This window comes from Haliotis rubra, unplaced genomic scaffold, assembly GCF_003918875.1.
Source record: "Haliotis rubra isolate DU_JTF1 unplaced genomic scaffold, ASM391887v1 Scf68, whole genome shotgun sequence".
Lineage (NCBI taxonomy): Eukaryota > Metazoa > Mollusca > Gastropoda > Lepetellida > Haliotidae > Haliotis > Haliotis rubra.
Window position 1 is genome coordinate 493069 of NW_025767390.1, and position 21963 is coordinate 515031.

Consider the following 21963-nt stretch of genomic DNA (forward strand, 5'->3'; position numbering starts at 1 on the left):
AGGGACACTGTTGCTAAAGAGATACTATGGTGATGTTGAAGGGACACCGTTGCTAAAGAGATACAATGGTGATGTTGAAGGGACACTGTTGCTAAAGAGATACAATGGTGATGTTGAAGGGACACTGTTGCTAAAGAGATACAATGGTGATGTTGAAGGGACACTGTTGCTAAAGAGATACAATGGTGATGTTGAAGGGACACTGTTGCTAAAGAGATATACAATGGTGATGTTGAAGGGACACTGTTGCTAAAGAGATACAATGGTGATGTTGAAGGGACACTGTTGCTAAAGAGATACAATGGTGATGTTGAAGGGACACTGTTGCTAAAGAGATACAATGGTGATGTTGAAGGGACACTGTTGCTAAAGAGATACAATGGTGATGTTGAAGGGACACTGTTGCTAAAGAGATAAACGGTGATGAGATACAATGTTGATGTTAGATACAATGGTGATGTTGACAAAGCTGATGAGGTGATGTTACAGAGGAGTGATGTGCAGAAGATGAGGTGACAAACTGATTGTTGAGATGATACTAAAGGGACATTGATGTTGAAGAGATGTGATGTTGATGTTATGTGGATGTGACTTCAGTAGTGATGTTTAGGTATGCTCAGGTGATGTTGATGCTTTCCTATGGTGATGTTGAAGGACACTGTTGCTGAAGAGATGATATTGTGATGTTAAGTGGATGTACAGGCAATGTTGATGTGAAGGTGGTGTTAAAGTCGAGTTTAGGTGATGTTCAGAAGATGATGAGGTGATGTTAAATGGATAGTTGAAAAGACACTAAGGGGACACTCACGTTGAGGAGATGCTATCTTGATGTTTTGTAGGATATGTGATGTTAAGGTGATGTTTAGCTGATGTTGAAGGGATGCAATGTTGATGATATGTCAGATATGTGATGTTGAGATGATGTTATGTGGATGTTGAGGTGATGTTTAGCTGATGTTAAGGTGATGTTTAGCCGATACTGAGGTGATATTTAGCTGATGTTGATGTGATGTTTAGCTGATGATGAGCTGATGTTTAGCTGATGTTGAAGGGATGTAATGATGATGTTATGTAGGATATGTTATGTTGAGGTGATGTTTAGCCGATACTGAGGTGATGTTTAGCCGATACTGAGGTGATATTTAGCTGATGTTGAGGTGATGTTTAGCTGATGATGAGCTGATGATGAGCTGATGTTGAAGGGATGTTATGATGATGTTATGTAGGATATGTGATGTTGAGGTGATGTTATGTGTGATGTTTAGCTGATGTTGAGGTGATGTTCAGCTGATGTTGAGGTGTATCCAAGGCAGCATTCAAGGCACTAGGGACACATCACGTATCCCCCACTAATGCTATAAGAACAGTGTCCACATAGCCACTATAACATTGAGCAGTAACAGCACAGTGCCATACAATATACACAGGCTGTATATAAGACTCCGTATATCACTGTCTGGGATGGTCGATCGAAGACTGAGCTCTATGAACGCCTTGCAGATCCACTGCCCATCTAGAGCATAACAGGGAACCACGTTGAGGATCACTAGCGCCCCTGATAGTGACATCAAATATCTGACGAAGTTAAGGTCTGATTATCAGTATGCATGAAGTTTCAAACAGCATCGATTCTCTGGAAATTAATAATATCTCACATGTGCAAGTCTGACTTGCAAAATCAGCTGCTTTAACAGTGAGTGAGTTTAGTTTTACAATGCGCTCAGCAATATTCCAGCTTTATGGCTGCGGTCTGTAAATGGTCTTGTCTGGACCAGAAAATCCAGTGATCAACAGCATGAGCATCGATCTACGCAATTTGGAACCGATGACATGTGTCAACCAAGTCAGCGAGCCTGACAACCCGATCCAGTTAATCGCCTCTTACGACAAGCATGGGTTGCTGAAGACCAATTCTAACCCTGATCTTCACAGGTTCCGCTTTCAGCAATACTCCAGCAATATGCTGGCAGTTCCACACAGTGTATGAATTAATTTTGAAAAGTCACTGGCCAGGAGGGCTAGTCAAGTTAAAATGCTGCTGGCCCACATCATACTTCAATGGCCCTGCAAAATATCAATATCAAAATGCACATTGGTCTAAATTGGTGTGATGTCTGGAAATTAAAGATGTTAACGTTACATTTCTATTGTAATGGTTCCTATTGTAATGGTTCCTAACCTCTTTTGCGCAAAGCTATTAAAAAAATTTATATAGCGATCTTCATGTGACAACTGATAATAAATATCATGACATTTTTGTGGGCGAACTTTTAACACCTTAATAATGACTTCATCATATTCATGTGCATTAAATAGAAAACAAATTATCTGAGATTTTCAACTAGCCAGTTGTGATAGCTTTAACAATATATTACTAGCCTGATTCACAATCAGTTAGCATTTGGCTAGCGGGCCAGTAGCTATTTCGAACGCTGGTTCCACAGACCAATGTTAGGCATATGACTGTAATAAGGCTGAGTACAGTGAGAGAGGGAGTTTCACACCGCTTTTAGCAGTATTCCAGCAATATCACAGCAGGAGATACGACATATGGGCTTCACACATCGTACCCAACTGGGGAATCAAACCTGGGTCTTCAGCATGACAAACGAACGATCTAACCACTAGGCTACCCCACCACCCCATCATCACAAAGATGCTTCTTGTATCATTAATGACTAGTGGTGGTCAGATTAATTGAAATAATCGAAGATTGGTCGCAGTGACTAAACGACCAAGCAATCTATCATGTTTTCTCATAATCGAACGCAAACAATTCTGGAACACTTGTTTGCATTAACAATATTTTTCACAAGGTTGGTTTTGTCTGTTACATTTCATGACCACTACAAGCTCGTTCCAAGTCATGGTTGAATTTATCTTCAAGACTCCAAGAAATTAGTGTTCCTAACCTACTAGTCATCCTTTAGAGATGGGAAATTTGCCAATGCCTTTTGTGCAATTTGCAAAAACACCAAAGAACTACAGGGTTTTTTCTTTATTTTTTTTGTCCATTAACAAAAATAATCAGGAAAATTTAATAAATGACGCTAACCAATTATTTTCGATGATTGATCGGTTGTAATGAACCAATCATCAATTATGAGATTTTGACCAATTCCCAGCACTATTAATGACACATTTTTCTGTAAAAGGATACTTGCAAAATGTTTCTATGACATATGGAAGATTAAGTGGGATGATGGAACTGTTTGGCACATAATTGCTCACAGACACTGAAAATAAACAAAATGTTTTTAAAATATATATAAAAATGTTTTTAAAGAAAATAAAATGTTTTAATAAAAAACAACATGACATGGAGGAGTGTGTTCCACTGTATCCACAATGGCCTCAGCTTACAACAGTACATCATCTGGGACATATATAGCAAACCTTCTTTAATCTGGACAGATCTAATCTTAGTGAAAAGGTTCAGATTACCCAGTTTGAAGATTAAAACAACAGTGTTTCTTTTGTAAACACAAATTATTGTGATCATCCAAAAAGCTTGGTTCCAGAATACCAAGGTCCAGATAAACAGGGTTTCACTGTACTTTGAAACAACTTGAAAAGATCTGCTAGGCATAACTACCAGCTTGAAACAAACGCCTAGTCGGAAAGAAACAAATGAACAGTAAAGGTTTTACCATTCTTTCCTGATGAACGTTTCAGATATTTCACTTCCAATGGAACAAGTGACATGGATCTTACGCCTATAAAGCAATATTCCAGCCATAGAAAGGCAGGGCTGTAGACACTGCACCAATGTTAGGAATCAAATGATGAGTCAACAACTAACAATGGGGCTACATCACCACCCAAAGTCCAGGACAATAATGGTAAGTAGTTCTGGTATTGTGTTTGTTCATATGTCGTTATGTTAAATTTGTCCAGAAACTGTCAGCCAAATTATAAACAAACTCAGGTATTTGAATGGCATTTAGAAGTGAGCATTTCGAGTTTTATGGATGTCAACTTCTATATTATGAGGACCTTTCCGAAACGTTGCGTTCCTCATAAGAAAGAAGCTGTCATCCATAAAACGCTCTTCCTTATAAACAAACTGAAATAAACTTCCTCTCATGTAACTCACCTGAATAAAATAAGTCAACTGGATGCCCCAGAAATAATAATGGCGGTCTCCGACCATGATATATCCGTAAAAGTTTTGTTTCATTGTCGACAGCTGGATATACACAGGCCATCTCTACCTTGGGGGTATAGCAGTCACTCTGCAGCCGACAGATCGGACGGTCAGTTGTTGTCCGAGCCGGAAGGCAAGCATACTTCTGAAACACGATTTATGCAATATGTGAAGATAAAGCACACCATTTCTCCATCATTATGTCACAGGTCTGCATACACTACATCCATCAATATCTGTTAGAGTGAGAGAGTGAGTGAGTTTAGTTTTACGCTACTTTTAGCAATATTCCAGCAATATCATGGCGGGGGACACCAGAAATGGGTTTCACACATGAACGCATGTGGGGATTCGAACCCGGGTCTTCTGCATGACAAGCAAACACTATAACCATTAGCCTACCCCACTGCCCCAATATCTGTTAGGAATATTTGACAGTCGTACTTGGGAAGTATTGATAATGGAACAAACCAGTGTAAAATTTGGGCCTCAGTTCTACAAGTAACTTTCTGAGACATAACCACCCATGGAAAAGATTGTGCAGAGGAATGTTGAGATGATATGAAACGTAAGAGTTAACACTGATGTGAATTGAAACAGGACTTAAAATCTCACGATGCACTTGTACTGAATGTAGCGACATTTACAGATATAATCTATGTGAATGAATTTTTGTACCATAACAGACAATTGTGTAATGTTATCTCGTCCATTTAGATAACATGCCGCAGTTTACCATGGGTGAGGTGAGGTGAAATGGGGTTTAATGTCGTTCTGAAGAATAATTTGCTCATATGACGATATACATGTATGTGTATGTGTGTCTGCTTGTACTAGTCAAAACTTAAGCTGGTTTTATAGTGCTAATTCACTGAGAAACCATTCCGACCATTAATGCCGAGCGCCAGGCAGGGACCAACAAGTACCATATTTTAACATCTTTTTGTATGATGCGGCCGAGGATCGAACCCATGACCTACCGCTCTCCAGGCGGACGCTCTAACCACTACACCAAGGAGGCGGTCTAGTTTAACATGGATATCTCCGTTGGTGTCAGGCACAGCATAGCAACTCTGAACCAACCATTGTTTTATCCCTCAATTCTGAGCGCCAGGCAGTGTAACAACAAGTGCCATCTTTTCACATCTTTTCCAATATGGAAGGGCGGGGTTAAAATGTTGGTTCATCCCGCTGAAGACCCGGGTTCAATTCCCCACATGGGTACAATATGTGAGGTGAAATTGAGTTTAACGTCGTTGCTTGAGAATATTCCGCTCATATGACGACGTGCATGCATGTGTATGTGTATGTGCGGCTGCTTGTACTAGCCCAGACTTAAGCTGGTTTTATAGTGCTAGCCCACTGAGATACCATGCCGCAGTGAAGCATGAATACCCCACTCAGACACATTATACTGACTCTGAGCTGACCAGTCCTTGTTGTACCCATTAATGCCGGCTACAATATGTGAAGCCCATTTCTGATGTGAAAGCCGCGTAAACCTCAACTTACACTCACTGTTACAATACGGACAGTGATCAAACCAACAAGCTTCCTCAGGAGTTAAAAATGAACGGACTTGTCAACACACTACAAACAATGGCAACAGGACCCCTCAACTCTATTGACCTACAGCATAAGGGAACATATCCGCAAGTGAAAAATACAGATATAATGGATAGTCCTACATGTGAAAAAAACCTCGTTCAAAGAATTTGTATTAGTGCATCTTGATCTGTAAACATCTGAAGAAAAGAGATTATTATACCAGTGTATTTTGGCAATGAAAACTGCATATCTTCAGAATAATAATGTATAGTAGTCTAGTTTGTATTGTGCAAAGGTTCATGAATAGCTCATTGATTTATATATTTGCATACAGCCTACGAATGAATGACCTAATTTGCATGTCTATTGAATGGTGATGCCAAGTTATCAGATAGGCTTTACACATTCACTGTATGAAAATATGCAAATGAAGTCGAATAAATATTGATGTGATACTCTTTGCTAAAATTTAAAGCCAATTTTCCAAAATCTTTTACAAATAAGTTCCCCATGTTCAAGTGCTTCCAAAACAAACAGTGGGCCAAATTATTTCCACCAAACAGTAACACAAATTATTAAATTGTCAATTCATGCAGGTATGTGCTACTGTGCCATTTCTAAAGCTACTTCTACAAAGAACATATCTGAAATTTTAAGGATGTGAGTGAGTGAGTGAGTTAAGTTTTATGCCACAATCAGCAATATTCCAGCTATATGGCGGCGGTCTGTAAATGATCAAGTCCAGACCAGAAAATCCAGTGATCAACAGCATGAGCATCTATCTACACAATTGGGATACAAATTTTAAGGATGACATCACATGATAAAGAGTGAGTGAGTCACTGAGTGGGGTTATTCCAGAAATATCATGGCAGGGACAGCAGACATAAATGGACTTCACACAATGTACCAATGTCAGGAATCGAACCCAGGCCTTCAGCTTTAACCATAAGAATACCCCACTGGCCCCCATGTAAAGAGAATATTATCCTTGTGTTTCAATATTGCAAAAATCATATACTAGTATTACGAATATCAATTTATGCATTATGCAGGGTTTTACATGACGGATGATTCCTAAGGCCTGGTGTATTTGACCTAACAATTTTCTAAAAGACTCTCAGAATATTATCATATGCAGGGTTTTACGAGTCAAGTTTGACGAAAGTTTTATGACTGAAAATAAGAATTCTGTTCAAGAAAATAGAATTGATAAGCAAGCAATGATAGTTTTCGTTTTATCGCAAACTGCTCGTGTTATTAACAAAAACTACGGGAACACTGAGTGGCGAAAAATAGAGCTATGCCACGATGCAGTAAAGATGCCAACAAATAGCATTTGAGTATGTCATTCACTATATTTATACAGCCAATAGCAGTTGAGCACGTCATTTGCTATAATTAGACTAGTTTTGGTCATTACACATGGCCAGTACTGCTGAGAAACAGCAGTGGATTGACTCGTTTTTTGGTAATGACAGCAAGAAAAGCAAATCTCCTTACGTTTCTAATGATGATGCAAGTAAATCGAACACTAAAACTAACTGCAAGATATGAAAATCAGTCACAATGGTATTTTGTGACGATTGGATGTCGCTAAACACCTGGCTAAAATATGACAGCATCAATAATATCAAGGCCTGTGATATGTGCATTCAGGCAAAATATAAACCTAGCCCATTTACATTTGCTTGTCAAAATTTTCAGAAGTCAACCTGAATGAGACATCAAGCTTCTAAAGATCACACCGACGTAGTTTGAATTCACAAAATGCAACAGCATTTCAGTGCATTTGTCAATAATGCAGAAAAGGCAGAAGAAGTGCACAATAGTGACCAGATTGCTGGTCACATTAAACAAATGAGCACTGTTAATGTCATGGCTAAATAAATATCCCTGCTGATACTTTTAATATTTGATGAATCTACAAGTTATCAATGGTGTGCACTCAAGTTTTTAGAATAAATGACTGTAGCAAAGATGATGATCTTTTGAAATTTATTGTCAGAAAACAACAAGTTTTCTGTTATCACTGATATGTCTTCTGTTTAAGATGGCTTTCTTATGTTTCATTTGTTCTGCTTTCCCAGCACCTTTAATAGCTAAGAATTGTGTGAGAGGTTCACTTTTTTCAATATATCTAACATACACAATTTCCTCTTCAATAACTGAACTATCTATCAGTACTCCCAACACTCTAAATGAAAAAACAACCAGATTTCTTTACATGAACCATCATAATCCCAGTGATTTCCTGGGCGATAAAGTCAATAAATGTTTTTACTTGGTTGTCATTTGCATAAGTGTTTTGTTTGGTTATTAAGTGACTAAAGGTGTGTTATGTCTTAGGTGTGTTATGTCTTAGGCGTGCCATAAGGGCACCGAGAACATATTTTATCCGTGCCATTTCGATATTTACTGTGCCATGACACGCTAATATATTGGGTATTTCGAACCCTGAACAGTGAAAAATATACTATTTATTAGGGCTGTGTATTGGCAAATAAATTGTATTGCAATATCTTGCGAATTAGGTACCCGTATTGCGATATATTGGGAACTTCAGTGTTTAACATTGTGTGACACTATTTGTGCATGTCAGTCCTATTTTCTACATTATAAGTCCCCAAACAAATGTTCTGGTTCTGATAACAGCAATCTCAAAATTGGGTTGCACAGTGATGGATTCTGTTTTCTTTTTTTATACAGTTTATTGCATTACAGTGTACTGTTTTGTAATTGAACAATGAAGATGTGAAGATTTTAATGAAAAACCATAAAGATAATCACAAATACTTCATATATGTTCTCTAACCAATATACCGGTTCTCAGAAAAACATTGCAATACGTATCGTTTGAAAAGCATATTGCGATATACCTGTATACCGGGAATACCGTGCTGTCCTACTATTTATTAACTAATCATATAAATGTCAATACAACACAAAACAACAAAATCTTTGCAAAACTCTTGCTTTTTGATTTACTCAAAGAAATATTATACTCAAATTTTCATGACTCCCAAATATTGAAAATGACTCCCAAAATACATACTGTGAGTCACCATGACTCCCATTTTTCAAAGTCTGTGTAAAACCCTGATTATGCTGTCTGTATGTTATAGTAAAACACACTGGATATTCTCTGTAAGTCCAGTAAATACAAAGATAACAAAGGGTAGAAATATTCGCAGCCACAAAGACACAGCTCACCTGGACCGACTTGTAGACCGCAATCTAATTCACTACAAACCAAGGCCTTGTGAATAAAATAGCATTCTGTAAATGACTACTTTTTACTGGACGTGACAAAAAGATCATTTTGAAAATATTTTGTGTTCCTGTGAAGCACCACCATATTTTAGCAATTTAAAAAGATTTAATGAACATTGATACGGAAAATGAGGTAACCATTCAAAAGCATTTTCAATTATTTTTTCCCTTATGTGGTTAACAATTCTCTTTACAAGATCATTTAAAATAGTCTACTTTTTTTTTTTAAAAAAAGGTTAAAAAATAATAACACATAAACCAAATCATTAATAAAAAGGGCCTCAAGAATATTCTAGCTGTATTTCAGCAGCCGGAATTGATTGTTGTTTGATGTCACTTTCCAATATTCCTCAAGAGACATATTTTTGGAAGTATGGTACCTCCTCCAATTCCCTTTAGCCAATCTCACTCTCAAACAAATGGCCGGTGCCTAACGCCAAACAAAAACATTCTGTCCACCAGGTGAGCTAATACCTTATCCACACATAAAAAGCATTTGCTGTTTAATATACCCTCAATGAACGATATGCCCACAAAATACACTACCACTTTAACTTGGATCAACTGGAACACAAGCATAGTATGTCAGTGTGGAGGTTGGTTGGTCGGTTGGTTGGTTGTTTAACGCCGCGCTCAGCTATATTCCAGCTATTTGGCGGCAGTCTGTGAATAATCGAGTCTGGACCAGACAATCCAGTGATTGACATGAGCAGCATTCTGTGCAACTGGGATACGATGACTTGTGTCAACCATGTCAGCAGGCTTGACCACCCAATCCTGTGAGATCAGTGTGGAGGGGGAGTGAGTGAGTCAGTTTAGTTTTATGCCACACTCAGCAATATTCCGGCTATATGGCGTCAGGCTGTAAATAATCGAGTCTGGACCAGACAATCCAGTGATCAACAGCATGAGCATCGATCTACGCAACTGGGAACTGATGACATGTGTCAACCAAGTCAGGGAGCCTGACCACCCAATCCCGTTAGTCGCCTCTTTCGACAAGCATGGGTTACTGAAGATCAATATCAATACGACATGGTGTTGCACAAGTTTAATTCAACATAGTTACAACATCAGTTTTGTGACATTACTCTAAAAATATTTATCACAACAGAAGCTGTCTGTCACATGATTTCATGCCCTGGATTGAAAACTAAATAATTGAGTCTGAACCAGACAATCCAGTGATAAGCAGCATGACCCGTGATCTATGAAATAGAGTTACGATGACGTGTCAACCAAGCCAGCAAGTCTGACCACCCGAGTCCATAAGTCGCCTCTTACATCATGCATGGGTTGTTTCTAACCCAAATCTTCACAGGTCCCAAAATGGATGGATCTATGTAAACCATTGGTATCACATCCAAGAAACATGTTTCTAAAATGTTAAATTTTTTTCAGAATATTTTGATGTCTAATATCTTCAAACAATTACCAAACCATCCTAAAGAAATGAGATGGGAGGAAATAATTACCATCAGTTCATGCAACATACAAAGGGAGATAACTCTAACTGATAAATGTATTGCACACATGAACCTGTGGATCTTGTTTTGGTACTTTTACATGAAATACGAAACAGAAATTGTTAGTATATATACACCTCAAAAGAACTTAAACACCTGATTTTTCAACCTTACAATTACTGACTGACTGAGTTTGGTTTTACGCCGCTTTTAGCAATATTCCATTAACATCACGGCTGGGTACACCAGAAATGGGCTTCACACACTGTACCCATGTGGGGATTTGAACCCGGGTCTTCGGCATGACGAGCCAATGCTTTAACCACTAGACTACCCCACCGCCCCAACCTTACAATTAGTCTGTTAGATTGGCATTTAGAAACGGCTAAGAAACAATAATGGTTAGATACTCAACACGTAACAATTTACTCTATTTTGATGTCAGATTTCTGCATTGATCATAACACCATTGTCAAGCATGTCACATTTTAGTATAGTTCCCTACACCAATGTCAAGGATGTCACATTTTAGTACAGTTCCTTATACCATTGTCAAGCATGTCACATTTTAGTATAGTTCCTTACACCATTGTCAAGCATGTCACATTTTAGTACAGTTCCTTACACCATTGTCAAGCATGTCACATTTTAGTATAGTTCCCTACACCAATGTCAAGCATGTCACATTTTAGTATAGTTCCTTATACCATTGTCAAGCATGTCACATTTTAGTATAGTTCCCTGCACCAATGTCAAGCATGTCACATTTTAGTATAGTTCCCTACACCATTGTCAAGCATGTCACATTTTAGTATAGTTCCTTACACTATTGTCAAGCATGTCACATTTTAGTATAGTTCCCTATACCATTGTCAAGCATGTCACATTTTAGTACAGTTCCCTACAGGTCACATTTTAGTACAGTTCCCTACACCATTGTCAAGCATGTCACATTTTAGTACAGTTCCTTACACCATTGTCAAGCATGTCACATTTTAGTAGTTTCCTACACCATTGTCAAGCATATCACAATTTAGTATAGTTCCCTGCACCATTGTCAAGCATGTCACATTTTAGTATAGTTCCTTACACCATTGTCAAGCATGTCACATTTTAGTATAGTTCCTTACACCATTGTCAAGCATGTCACGTTTTGGTACAGATTCTTGTACCGTTGTCAAACATGTCATGTTTGGTACAGATCCTTGAACTGATTTCAAGCATGTCATGTTTGGTACAGATCCTTGAACTGATTTCAAGCATGTCATGTTTGGTATAGGTCCTTGAACTGATTTCAAGCATGTCATGTTTGGTACAGATCCTTGAACTTATTACGGTGGGGACACCAGAAATAGGTTTCACACATTGTACCCATGTGGGGAATCAAACCCGATTCTTGAGCATGACAAGCAAACGCTTTAACCACTAGGCTACCCCACCTCCCCACACAGTCGTATGAAAGAATCTGCTGTTCTGAACTTATTTTGAGTGATACATGGCTGTTGCATTATTTTCTATTTTGAGTGAGTCAGTTTGGTTTTACGATGCACTCAGCAATATTCCAGCAATATGACAGAGGTCTGTAAATAATCGAGTCTGGACCAGACAATCCAGTGATCAACTACACAATTGGGATACGATGACATGTGTCAACCAAGTCTGACCACCCGATCGCCTCTGACGACAAGCATGGGTTACTGAAGATCAATTCTAACTCGGCTCCTCACAGGTCTTTTCTATTTTGAACCATACTCAAATGTACATTCAAATGTGTACTCAAGAGTGTACTCACTGTGTCTGCCCTGGACTTGGTGTGATATAGAAAACACAGGTGTGTACTGCTCGTTTCATTACAGCAATCCAGGGAGTCAGGTGTGTGACTGTAATCTGCAATGTTCATCATAACCAGATGAATAATAACAATCACCATCACAGTAATTACCTAATTCCATCACATAATTCTAAAGGTGTACTTCACCTGTCCAAGAATTTCATGGATGACACATCAATGCATATGCTCAGAAACCATGAACATATACTGATGATTGTGCGTTTGGAATTAAATTAAAGATTGAATAAACAATTGAAACATAATGCTCAGAAGCCAAAAACTGATTCTGATGATTCTTATTTGAAACTTTAAACATACTTCTAGTAATAATAGAGAGTGAGTGAGTGAGTGGTTAGGTTTTACACCACACTCAGCAATATTCCAGCTATATTGTAAATGTCGAGTCTGAACCAGACAATCCAGTGATCAACTACACAATTGGGATACGATGACATGTGTCAACCAAGTCTGACCACCCGATCGCCTCTGACGACAAGCATGGGTTACTGAAGATCAATTCTAACTCGGCTCCTCACAGGTCTTTTCTATTTTGAACCATACTCAAATGTACATTCAAATGTGTACTCAAGAGTGTACTCACTGTGTCTGCCCTGGACTTGGTGTGATATAGAAAACACAGGTGTGTACTGCTCGTTTCATTACAGCAATCCAGGGAGTCAGGTGTGTGACTGTAATCTGCAATGTTCATCATAACCAGATGAATAATAACAATCACCATCACAGTAATTACCTAATTCCATCACATAATTCTAAAGGTGTACTTCACCTGTCCAAGAATTTCATGGATGACACATCAATGCATATGCTCAGAAACCATGAACATATACTGATGATTGTGCGTTTGGAATTAAATTAAAGATTGAATAAACAATTGAAACATAATGCTCAGAAGCCAAAAACTGATTCTGATGATTCTTATTTGAAACTTTAAACATACTTCTAGTAATAATAGAGAGTGAGTGAGTGAGTGAGTTAGGTTTTACACCACACTCAGCAATATTCCAGCTATATGTTAGCAGTCTGTCGAGTCTGGATCAGAAAATCCAGTGATCAACAGCATCAGCATCGATCTACACAATTAGGATACAATTACATGTGTCAACAAAGTCAGCGAGTCTGACCAACCGATCCCATTAGTCGCCTCTTACGACAATCACCAGCCTCATATGGAGTGATAAGAGATATGATAGGGCAAAATAACATTATTTTTGAACAGACAAAAAGAAGCCTACTTTTAGGTGAAGTATCCAGATCCCGAATAAGTTGCACCGGCATGCAGTGTCCGAGAGATTGTTGTTTCATGCTTGCCACGATACAGTCGTGCCAAGTGTCAAGGTCGGTCACCATGCAGTCACTGATCCGTGTGATTGGCTCGCCCAGCAGGAGACCTCGAGGTCCGGATACAGCTGAATTCTGCAACATAGGATGCAGTTATATTAATGCCATCTTTTAATACAACAACTCTTGTATGAAGATCTATTAGGGCTGGCTATCCATGTACATCACAGAGATGGACAATCGTGAACTAAATATCAATTTCTTATCAATAAATAAAAGTGAGCAAAAAATCAACATAGTTCAAGTCACTGGTGAGAAGTGACACATTTTGCATGGATTATTGACAAAAACAGTATTCTGAACTTAACTTAGAAGCAGGCCATGAACAAAAACATAACTAGTGTGTTGAGTGTGGAAAGTAAAATCATATTGATAGTCTTCCCTAGCCAGTCTTAACATTTGAAAACTATTCCTGACGAGTAGTGTTGGGAATTGGTTAAAATCTCATAATTGATGGTTGGTTCATTACAACCGATCAATCATCGAAAATAATTGGTTAGCGTCATTTATGAAATTTGTTAATGTACAAAAAAATAAGGAAAACAACATGTAGTTCTTTGGAGGGTTGGGGGCAAAATTTCACATCTTTAAAGGATGACTAGTATGTTAGGAACATAAATTTCTTAGAGTCTTTAAGATAAATTCAACCATGACTTGGAACGAGCATGTAGTGGTCATGAAATGTAACACACAAAACCAACCTAGTGAAAAATACTGTTAATGAAAACAAGTGTTCTAGAATTGTTTGTGTTTGATTATGAGAAAACATGATCGATTGCTTGGTCGTTTAGTCACTGCGACCAATCTTCGATTATTTCAATTAATCGGACCACCACTACTGAGGAGGTGAACATCTCACTAAGCAAATCATCAATGAAGCTTCAAATTTCTTGATCCTGATGAGATCATCTTGACTCCATTGACTGGGTGCCACCATTTTGTTGAAGAAAATGTAAGTGAAAAGAGAGATGGCATCCGACTGATCAAAAAGAGGCAAGTACCAGAGTTTGTTAAAAGCATTTCAACTAAAATATACATGTGGCCTGGACAAATAAGAGTTTGTTATATCTGTCATTTCATTTTAAGTCTGATCAACATAAACATAGCATACTGTAGCTCATAATAGCCACTTGTGACGCTACAATCAAGCCAAGAAATTTCAGTCAAGGTGGCAAGGATTGAAACCTGGACTTCCATGTCAATGTCAAGGTTACATCTCTTGATTTGCTCTACTCACCGGGATAACACTTGTAACGGCCACCGCCTTGCCGAGTGTGTAGAACGGCATCAGTGTGTGGGGCATGAGCATCAACACAAACAGCGCAACAATGACGATAATGAAGTTGTGCCAGACACCTGCACAGTAGACTCGCAGTTGTCGTAAAGGGGAGATAACCTGGATGTGTTCTGTGGAGAGGTCAACATACGCGCCTGGGTACATCAGAAACAGGAAGACACCGAACCCATTTACTCTGACCTGTTCCCTGTAATATGTAAAATGTTATCTTTCAGATATACAAACATCCTTGTGATGAGTGAGTGAGTACTGTTATACCGCTTTTAGCAATATTCCAGCAATATTCCAGCAATATCACGACCTTGGCGTGGCCAGGGGACACCGAAATGGGCTTCTTGAAGAGGAGACACACATTGTACCCATGTGGGAATCGAGCCTGGGTCTTAAGGAGATGTACCGCATTGAACCTGACAGATGAAGGAGACAGAAGAATGAGACTAGAGACTAGGCGCCTGAACCAGACAGATGAAGGAGAGACTACAGATGAAGGAGACTAGACGAACCTGACAGATGAAGGAGACTAGACGTACCTGACAGATGAAGGAGACTAGACGTACCTGACAGATGAAGGAGACTAGACGTACCTGACAGATGAAGGAGACTAGACGTACCTGACAGATGAAGGAGACTAGACGAACCTGACAGATGAAGGAGACTAGACGAACCTGACAGATGAAGGAGACTAGACGAACCTGACAGATGAAGGAGACTAGACAACCTGACAGATGAAGGAGACTAGACGAACCTGACAGATGAAGGAGACTAGACGAACCTGACAGATGAAGGAGACTAGACGAACCAGACAGATGAAGGAGACTAGACGCGTACCAGACAGATGAAGGAGGGCATTACTTGACAGATAAGGAGACTAGACGAACCAGACAGATGGAGACTAGACGTACCTGACAGATGAAGGAGACTAGACGAACCTGACAGATGAAGGAGACTAGATGTACCTGACAGATGAAGGAGACTAGACGTACCTGACAGATGAAGGAGACTAGACGTACCTGACAGATGAAGGAGACTAGACGAACCAGACAGATGAAGGAGACTAGACGTACCTGACAGATGAAGGAGACTAGGCGTACCTGACAGATGAAGGAGACTAGACGAACCTGACAGATGACTGACTGACTGACTGAGTTTAGTTTTACGACGCTTTTAGCAATATTCCAGCAATATCACGGCGGGGGACACCAGAAATGGGCTTAACACATTGTGCCCATGTGGGGAATCGAACCTGGGTCTTCGGCGTGACGAGCCAACGCTTGAACCACTAGGCTACCCCACCGCCCCCCTGACAGATGAAGGAAACTTGACATACCTGACATATGACGGAGACTAGACGAACCTGACAGATGAAGTAAACTTGACGTACCTGACTGCAGCAACAGCATGTCCAAACTCATGCAAGATGCCGCACACAAGCAGCGTCAGCAGATAGTACCAGATCTGACTGGTCGGCAGATTCACCCCTGGCATCTGAAACAGCAGACCAGGTATGAACAGCTTCCTGTCACTGCAACATCTACAAACAATCAGTGAGTGAGTTTAGTTTTACGCCACACTCAGCAATATTCCAGCCAAATAGCAGCGGTCTGTAAATAATCGAGTCTGGACCAGACAATCCAGTGATCAACAGCATGAGCATCGATCTGCGCAATTGGGAACCGATGACATGTGTCAACCAAGTCAGCGAGCCTGACCACCCGATCCTGTTAGTCGCCTCTTACGACAAGCATGGGTTACTGAAGATCAATATTCTAACCCTGGACCTTCACAGGTACAAATAATCAGTTAAATACTTCTGTGAACTTTACTTTATGTACATGATGGTTCCCTTTGAACTAAAGACCGCCTCCGTGGTGTAGTGGTTAGAGCGTCCGCCCGGAAAGCGGAAGGTCGCAGGTTCGTTCCCCGGCCGCGTCATACCAAAAGACGTCAAAATATGGTACTTGCTGGTCCCTGCCTGGCGCTCGGCATTAATGGGTACAACAAGGACTGGTCGGCTCGGAACCAGTATAATGTGTCTGAATGGGGTATTCGTGCTTCACTGCGGCATGGTATCTCAGTGAGCTAGCACTATAAAACCAGCTTAAGTCTGGGCTAGTACAAGCAGCCGCACATACACATACACACGCATGCACGTCGTCATATGAGCGAAATATTCTCAAGCACGGCGTTAAACCCAATTTCACCTCACCTCACCTCACCTTTGAACTAAATGATGATAAATTTCACAGATTATTACAAGCTTGTTTGTTGGATAATGCTAGGGATGCCACGATACATCGATGCATCCATACTTTTTTTAAGACGATACAATTATCGATACATTAAAAACTGTATTGATATTTAGTTTTGAAAGTATCGGTTTAAATATGTTTATGTATCGTTTACATTTTGCAATTGTATCATGTTTTTTGATGTTATGAGAGTTATAAATGATTATTTTTCATGCACAAAGATGGGAAATTAGAACTTTTTAATCTGTGAGAATTAAAAAGGTTGATATTTTCATGGACAATTACAAAATATGAAATATTAACATGATTAATGTTCAAAATGTAACTAAATTGACGCATTAATGCTGCGAAAATAGGTATCGTGATACGTATCGAATCATGACATGGGTATCGTGACATGGGTATCATGACATGGGTATCGTGACATGGGTATCGTGACATGGGTATCGTGATATGTATCGATTCATGAAACTTATGTATAGTGACATCCCTAGATTATGTCATACTCCATATCGTCCCATCTGAATCATGGTGTTCTGAAGATATTTGACTCTAGACCAGATGATCCCGTGATTGACATAATAAGCCTCAATCTATACAGTTGAGATATGAGCACATGCATCAACCAAGTCAGCAACCACATTACCCACAAGAACAGGAGAACTTGTCTGTACCCAACTTCACAAAACTATTCGTCTTAGAGTTATCTCCCTTTGAACAGAGCACCCATGCATCAAATTTGAACAAAAACATAACTTGGTTGGTTGGCAGCAGTCTGTAAATAATAATCAAGTCTGGACCAGAAAATCCAGTCATCAACAGCATGAGCATCGATCTACTCAATTGGGATTCGTTGACCAAGTCAGCGAGCCTGACAACCCAATCCCGTTAGTTGCCTCTTGCGACAAGCATGGGTTACTGAAGATCAATTCTAACCGAGATCTTCATGAAACTAACCTGACAGCCTTGCACATACTAGACTGATGACTGCATTAAAACAAAGTGTACATCTGTATAACCACCATCATCATAAGGTTACAAGTAACAAATCCAAAAAATTGAAGTTTATTGACCCTTCAATGCATTACACAGCTGGTCACAGATAATGAAATGTCTTGCAAGACAGATGAATTAGATGTGTTTTAATGTAAATATTGTATTGATTAATCGTTTGCTAACACATATAAATTTATTCAGATTATAATTTAATAATGTTTTATGATTCTGTTTTCTCATGTTTAACAATTAAAAAAATCTAAATTCAGGTCCCAATAGGTATATTGACTTCTGCATACAAAGAAATAATCTTGACACAGTGTGTGTAACTGTGGAACCTACAGTCTTTTCAGAGCTCGATTTAAGATATGTTAACCTACTCGCACCAGGTGCAACCTAAGATAAAAACCTAGTTGCACCAGACAAATTCCAGTTGCACTGCTTTTACTGCAATATGTAATGAAAGAAATACTAGTATGCTATTGAATTATTTCAATGTTTTATTCAGCAGTTTACCCACTCAAAAATTGACTTGCACCTGGTGCAAGTTAGACTAATAGCTAGGTTGCACTTTATAATAATAGGTTGCACCAGTGCAAGTAACAAATCACTAAATCAAGCCCTGCTTTTATTTTGCTTTTTGCTCAACACCTCCCTCAGCAATATTTCAGCTGCATCACAGCAGGCTGTAAATAATTGAATCAGAACCAGACAATCCAATGATGAAACAAACAGATTCACGCCTTCAGGGTACAATGACACCCAATCAATCAAATGAGCAAATCTGACCACCCAATCCACTTATTTGCCTCCCTGACCATAGTAGCCTACTGGCAACCTGTTTTGTCCGAGAATCACCCCAGAAGTAAATCACGACAGCACCTACCACAGGTGTGAGGACCTGGTGTTCCACCGGCTGCCTGCGTAAAGTGTTGAGGACGAGTAGTGTCAAGACGAAGATGGAGATGAGCATCGCCACCAGACTGAAGAACACGCCCACGGTGAACCACAAGCGCAGCATACGTGGGTTCCACTGCCCTACACGGAGGAACAGCCGGTTCAGGGAGTTGGTGTACCATCTCAGCTGACACACGGACACGGTCAGTCCACTGCTGTCCAGTGCATGACGGTATGATCGGCTAGTTGACTTCTTCGTCTGAAATACAAAGTGAGTAAGTGAGTGAGTGAGTTTATTTTTACGCCACTTTTAGCAATATTCCAGCAGTATCACAGCAGGGGACACCAGAAATGGGCTTCACACATTGTACCCACGTGGGGAATCGAACCCTGGTCTTTGTCGTGACGAGTGAACACTTTAACCACTTGGTTACTTCACCGCCTCAAGGAATACGAAGGTTATTGCCACTTTATTAGGGGGTCTGAGGAAGAGCACGTATTAAGTGTCATGTCATTTCCATTTATGGAATAATAAAATAAAAATTTAAAAATTCCACCTTTAACACATTTAAGCAGATACTTTCTGGGCTCGATTTGAGGAAATTATACCTACGAGCACCTTTTGCAACTTTTGGTAATAACCTTGTTCAAAAAAAACAAAAATAGGCTACACCTGCTGTTAAATACAGAATAATATTCAATGAATGAGTTTTTATAGCAATGATTGAAAACATTACAACAAAATTATTTTTGTTCAGTTAAGGGTTCAACGTTTACATTCTTTTATTACTAGACCAGTGGACTTGTGGACCATATAATGTATAAGACCAGACCTATGTCAACTAGACTATACTGTGGGAAGACAAAACAAGGTTAGTTTGGTTACCAGCAGTTTTATAGTGCATACTAGAAGAACAAACCATATTAAACACAAAACTATGTGATGATTGTTATCTTTTGTCCGTTATGAATATTGTATACCTTAGCTTTTTACTTTTCTGAAGAACGTTTATCATTGAAGTGTAGCTTTTATAGCCTTTTTACACTTTAATAAGCTTATAACAATCACTATAATGCTCATTATAATAACAAAATTAACAAATAAGATGATTTGAAACAGCGTTCATTAAATATCTACAAGACCAGTCGGGTTAGCCAGACATAATTTAACTACCGGAAGACCCAACCAGCTATTTACTAGACAATGTCATTCAGACGTGCCTTAGTGTTGAACCCTGTTATAATTTACTTCATAACTTTTTTATGATATGAACAGTAACAGTCATTCAATCGCTGTATATTTGTCTTCAGAGTTACTGCACCAAGCCAGTTCCTCATCTCTCTGTTTTCCAGTTGAAGTCTGTCTTCTTTGACTGACTGACTGAGTTTGGTTTTACGCCGCTTTTAGCAATATTCCAGCAACATCACGGCAGGGGACACCAGAAATGGGCTTCACACATTGTACCCATGTGGGGATTCGAACCCGGGTCTTCGGCGTGACGAGCCAACGCTTTAACCACTAAGCTACCCCACCGCCCTGTCTTCTTTGAACAGCAAAGTATTAACATGCACTGGGTGCAAGTTGGTCATATATGAGGTTGCATGTTTAAGTTACAGGTCATGGTTAAACAAGTGTGCTCTCCAAATGCTTACATCAAGCATACTAAAATATTTATTAATAGAACTAGTCATACTAGTTGCAGTAGAACTCCAATTTCCTTTCATTGCATCAGTTCTCTTGCATCAGATATACTATATAAAGAAAATCAGATATTGACCATCAGTCATTGATTTACATCAGGAAAGAATATACTCCAACCATTTCTCCAGAAAAGTAATGATTTGCATTAGAGAAAAAGAATTTAAGAGAGATTTGAACCAAGATTCATCATGGAACAGTCTAAGCAAACACAAAAGTCAAAAGCAGAAGTTATATCTGACATGACTGAAGGAAAGGCTTCCAAAGGTAAGACTTAGAACAAACTCTTCCAGTATTAAAACCTGCTGTTAACTTGGAGACTGTACACATGAACATTTCTAGAAAACTAACCATCAGTTTAGTTATAGAAGATGATAATACTAGCAGTTTAAAACATTAGTTTTTAAAACTGTCCTTAATCATGTTAATTTAAATGTCAGTTTTATATATCATATGCAGAGGTTTTCAATGTGACAATTGTATCCAAGGCCAAAATCAATTTGACAACAGTTTGCATGCCAAAATCACTGTTTGACGTTAGTGTGTTGATAATGTATGTGATCCCATGATTAAATATGCTAGTTAAATATGACCTGATGATCAAATAATGACTGACTGACTGAGTTTAGTTTTACGCCGCTTTTAGCAATATTCCAGCAATATCCCGGAGGGGGACACCAGAAATGGGCTTCACACATTGTGCCCATGATCAAATAATGAACATGACATAACTATCAAAAGTTAGTCCATTTTGTTGATTTTGTTATGCCTATGGCATAAACTGCTATAGAAGCAAAATATCAGAACAATAGTTTATATTACTACTTTACCCGAGTCTCTTGGAGCTGATGAACAGGTCTCATTACAAACACGGTCATTTCACATCTTCAAATGCTTATTCAGCTACAAAAGTAGTATACTGTCATTGGTTATTTGAAAGCTAGAAAATGTCGAATGTCAGCAACAAATTCCCATCACCCATGCAAGTACCGTAATTAATTATATGTTTGATGTGGGGTATCAGGTAACTATGGTAACATATCTTCAAGATGGCAATTAAACTTGACAGAAATAAATATCACATAACTAGAAAAACTTTCCATTCACAAACCATGTGTGTGTTCTTAATTAAATCTATTATACTGTATTACTGGGCCTTATAAGTCATATATCCAGTGCCTATCGCCATTATTTTAGACAT

The 21963-nt window shown here is 39.0% G+C and overlaps 2 protein-coding genes across 2 annotated transcripts in view; one reads left to right on the forward strand and one right to left on the reverse strand.

Moving 5' to 3' along the window:
* The window catches only part of LOC124257974 (membrane-bound transcription factor site-2 protease-like), a 22552-nt gene continuing 589 nt past the window's right edge, over positions 1–21963 (reverse strand). The window contains exons 2-9 of the mRNA XM_046692049.1: positions 19053–19322; positions 16303–16406; positions 14862–15108; positions 13519–13699; positions 12867–12961; positions 4097–4292; positions 3161–3236; positions 1–1575 (exon numbers count right to left, since the gene is read on the reverse strand). Of these exons, the coding sequence (XP_046548005.1) occupies positions 1356–1575; positions 3161–3236; positions 4097–4292; positions 12867–12961; positions 13519–13699; positions 14862–15108; positions 16303–16406; positions 19053–19322 (1389 nt within the window). The 3' untranslated portion in view covers positions 1–1355. The remainder of the gene's footprint in view (positions 1576–3160; positions 3237–4096; positions 4293–12866; positions 12962–13518; positions 13700–14861; positions 15109–16302; positions 16407–19052; positions 19323–21963) is intronic.
* Positions 20935–21963, forward strand: part of LOC124257973 (eukaryotic translation initiation factor 2 subunit 3, Y-linked) — a 22735-nt gene continuing 21706 nt past the window's right edge. The window contains exon 1 of the mRNA XM_046692048.1: positions 20935–21029. Within this exon, the coding sequence (XP_046548004.1) occupies positions 20954–21029 (76 nt within the window). The 5' untranslated portion in view covers positions 20935–20953. The remainder of the gene's footprint in view (positions 21030–21963) is intronic.